At 28.2% G+C, this 4,053-nt stretch overlaps 1 protein-coding gene across 1 annotated transcript; it reads right to left on the reverse strand.

Annotated features, from left to right (window-relative positions):
* Positions 1-2,022: 2,022 nt before the first annotated feature.
* LOC112035039 (uncharacterized) lies at positions 2,023-3,734 on the reverse strand. Its single transcript, XM_024067877.2, is given in 3 exon segments — positions 2,023-3,126; positions 3,129-3,272; positions 3,614-3,734. Coding segments are annotated over 3 exon segments (1,101 nt in total). The 5' UTR covers positions 3,659-3,734; the 3' UTR covers positions 2,023-2,214.
* Positions 3,735-4,053: the final 319 nt, after the last annotated feature.

Here is a 4,053-nt window from a genome sequence, read left to right on the forward strand (position 1 = left end):
TTTTTTTTTTTTTTTTAATAAAAAAAATTATTATTTGACAAAGCTAATTGGTTTTTAGTTAAAGAAATATTGGATATATAATAATGAGATAATAAATATGCCTATAAAGATTCAACTTTTTATCTACCATGCTTTCTATTTAATAACCCATTTGAAATTCTAAGATATAATGTCTTCATTGTTGACGAATTAGACGAAATTTAAGGATGTAAAATATTGTGCTTTCCTGAATCATATAGAAAATTATTCTAATTTTATTCATAGAGTTTACCTAAAAATCATGCGAGGACTTGATGTCATTCGTCTTGTTTCATCCCCTAAATTAGTTATCGAAAAATTCAGTCTCAATTGATGAGATGTTTTACTTACCACTATGAAACCATTTTATTGGTACCCGACATAAAAAATAATAATAATAATAATAATAATAATAATAATAATAATAATTTTTTGTTGGTAAATAACTTTTATATTCATGACTTTACATATCATGTAAAAATGCTATTGAAAAATGTAACTCGTTAGGAGCACAATGTAGTTTGACATTAAAATTTCTAAAAACGTGTCAAATATTAAAGAATTGAGTTAGTGACTAGTAAAAACTAGAAATCAATAACTCGTTAATTTATTTAAACTGGTTATGCTTAATGTTTTTATTGCAATTATGAAATGAGAATTTTCAACCATAAATATTATCAAAAACTAACCAAATGGAAGGTGATTTTATAAAAACTCTTTAATTTTGTATATAGGAAGGGAAATTATTGTGAAATTCATTGCATAATTAATCATAGATGATTTTTATAAAAATGAGTCAAATTTCATTTTAACCTCTTCATAAATGATTAAAGTGAAATATATTATAACAACTAGCTTGTAACTCCATGCATATGCATGGAGTCACTTAAAATATATACAATAAAATGCATAATATAATTCTTATATATATAATTTAAATACTATTGATAGTCATTTTTTTATTTTGTTAACTCTTTAAAAAATTTTGTAAGGATATTATTAGGTATAAAATGTAAATTATCCATGTTTTTTTTTTAAAATTATTGTGAAGCAATTTTTTTACGATTTATTTATTCTAAACTCTTTGGTTTTTGTATTTAATAACTCACTTGAATGAATATTTATGATGTGATTCCTTTTTATTCTAAATTAAGAAATAAAACTCTTTAAAAATAAATAATTTTGGGACATATGATGCAAAATTGAAATTTTAATTTGAGTTTCTCTCAATTTTTCATCTATTATATATATATATATAGATTATGATATTTGTCTTTTTATTTAAGTGTATTTTGTTAATACTTATTAATAGAATCTAGTTTTATATTTTTTATATAAATATATTTTTTTATTTTTGGACGGTCAATTTTTTTTTTTCATGATTTGGCCCCTTAATGATATAATCATGGCTTCGTACCTGAGTGAGTGTAAGAGCATTCTTATCAAGAATGCTAAATATTTTAGCATTTACTCTTTCAAAATCCTATTTTATCAATTTTAACATATCACTTTACAATTTACCAAACATCAAAACTTCTATTATTTTACCATTTTATTTAAATATTCTTTTGTTATTCTTTCTTTTTATGTTTTCAAATAACTACCATTAAACAAATACTAAACATTTTTTTTTTTACAATCTTGCTACAGTGGGCAGCTAGACATAGCAGTCCACTGTAGCTGGATTGCAAAATAAATAAGATTTGAAAGTATTGAAGGAGTATGCTTTTTAGTATTTATAGCATTTTGTATGTTAAATTTTAGCATTTTCCCTTCTTGATAAGAATGCTCTAAGCCTAACAAATTTTCATTTTGTGCTTCTTCCCCATCTTATGTTCATTGGTTTCACATTCATATTTGAGTCGAGTATGGAACTATGGATTCTTTTAATTCATAGTTAATTTCTCTTTTCACTTGCATTACCAAAATAAAACAAACAAACAAATGAAAAAAAAAAAAGAAAAAAAAAGAAAAGAAGAAGAAGAAGAAAGAGAGAGAAGAAGATGGAACAAACCATAACGATAGCTTCATTTAATCATCAGCACACAAAGTTTACATAATAGCCAACATGTTGTGCAATTAGGATATAAGAGCCCTTTTACATAGCCTTTTTTTTTTCCCCTGGGCTCTTTACTTATTCAATTGCAGAATATTTTACATAAAATCCCTAAATTGCACATATTTTATCCTCCCTTATCAGTCACTATAAACAGAAGCACTTGGTCTTGGCTCAAAGTCTTCCACAAATGGCTTCTCTTCCTTAGAACCAACATCATCATCATTGCAAGCTGAGATATTGGGTCTTCGCTCAAAATCATTAACAAATTTCTTCTTTTTTTCAGGATCAACAACATTGACATAAGCTGTAACACTAGGTCTCGGCTCAAAATCATTAACAAATTTCTTCTTTGTTTCAAGACCAACATCATTAACATAAGCTGTGACACTAGGTCTTGGCTCAAAATCCTTAACAAAATTATTTGTTTCAGGACTAACATCATTAATATATGCTGTGACACTAGGTCTGGGCTCAAAATCCTTAACAAAATTCTTCTTTGTTTCAAGACCAACATCATTAACATAGGCTGTAACACTAGGTCTGGGCTCAAAATCATTAACAAATTTCTTCTTTGTTTCAAGACCAACATCATTAACATAAGCTGTGGTACTAGGTCTCGGCTCAAAATCCTTAACAAATTTATTCTGATTCTTAAGACCAACATCATTAATATAAGCTGTGACACTAGGTCTGGGCTCAAAATCTTTAACAAAATTATTCTTTGTTTCAAGACCAACATCATTAATATAAGCTGTGACACTAGGTCTGGGCTCAAAATCCTTAACAAAATTATTCTTTGTTTCAAGACCAACATCATTAATATAAGCTGTGACACTAGGTCTTGGCTCAAAATCCTTAACAAATTTCTTTTGTGTCTTAAGACCAACATCATTATTATAAGCTGTAACACTAGGTCTTGGCTCAAAATCCTTAACAAAATTCTTTGCTTCAGGACCAACATCATTAACATAAGCCGTGACACTAGGTCTCGGCTCAAAATCTTTAACATAAGGTTTCTCACCTTGGTCCTTGCCTATTGCCCCCCAGATGTGTGGCAATTGTCATTCTTGCTAAGCTTAGATGGCGATGAATCCAAATGAACAAGGCCTTGAATTGCTTCTGGCATTGGTTGATCTTTCATGACAATAGTCCAATATTCTCCTGGATCCTTTCTTGATTCTATGGTATTTGCAAACTGGTCCACAACAAAAAGAAAGGTAAGAAATTACAAGGTCTTTTAGGACCATATAATCATATAAACAGAATTTGGTTATAAACTAGTTTGAAGTTATCTTTCGAATCCATTGCATGACTATTTAAAAGATTATACATGTGTATTATTTAAATAAGTTACAAGTCTCGCTAAAATATATATATATATATATATGACTAAAACTACATATTGTTAGATTAATTTTTTAATTGTCATATCATGAGTTGGGGCAAGACATCTCCAAACCATTTTGGAACCAAACATTTTCCATGATTATGATTCAAAAATAAAAAACCAACAAAGTACAAATTTCATATCCTTACCAAGAGAAGTGAGAAGAGAGTCAGCCATGCAAAACGAGATTCCATGTCTACAGTCATTAATTCAAAGTAGTTGCTTCTTTTTTAATCTGCATAGAAGATTCATTAGCCCTTGGTATTTATAGGCAACATACAAAAGAGAATTTTCTCTCTTTGAAAATGACTGAATCTTAAAGAATTGGGGAGGGATTAATCGAATCAAATCTATCAAATCTAATCAATAATTCTGGTCATGCCTATAGTATTTATTGGTACAATTTATAGTAATATATTAATAGTGGGACCATTGCTATAATTTGGTTTTTTATTTTTATTTTTTTAAATTGGGACCCCCCTCTTAGATAATCATAGTGTGCACGGCCCGAGACTTCCAACAAACAAAAGTGAAAAGACATTTGCGCACTGGAAGTTTCACTTGCATTGAAATCGTGCAAAATAAAGTA

This window comes from Quercus suber, unplaced genomic scaffold (genome assembly GCF_002906115.3).
Source record: "Quercus suber isolate HL8 unplaced genomic scaffold, Cork oak 2.0 scaffold_986, whole genome shotgun sequence".
Taxonomy (NCBI): domain Eukaryota; kingdom Viridiplantae; phylum Streptophyta; class Magnoliopsida; order Fagales; family Fagaceae; genus Quercus; species Quercus suber.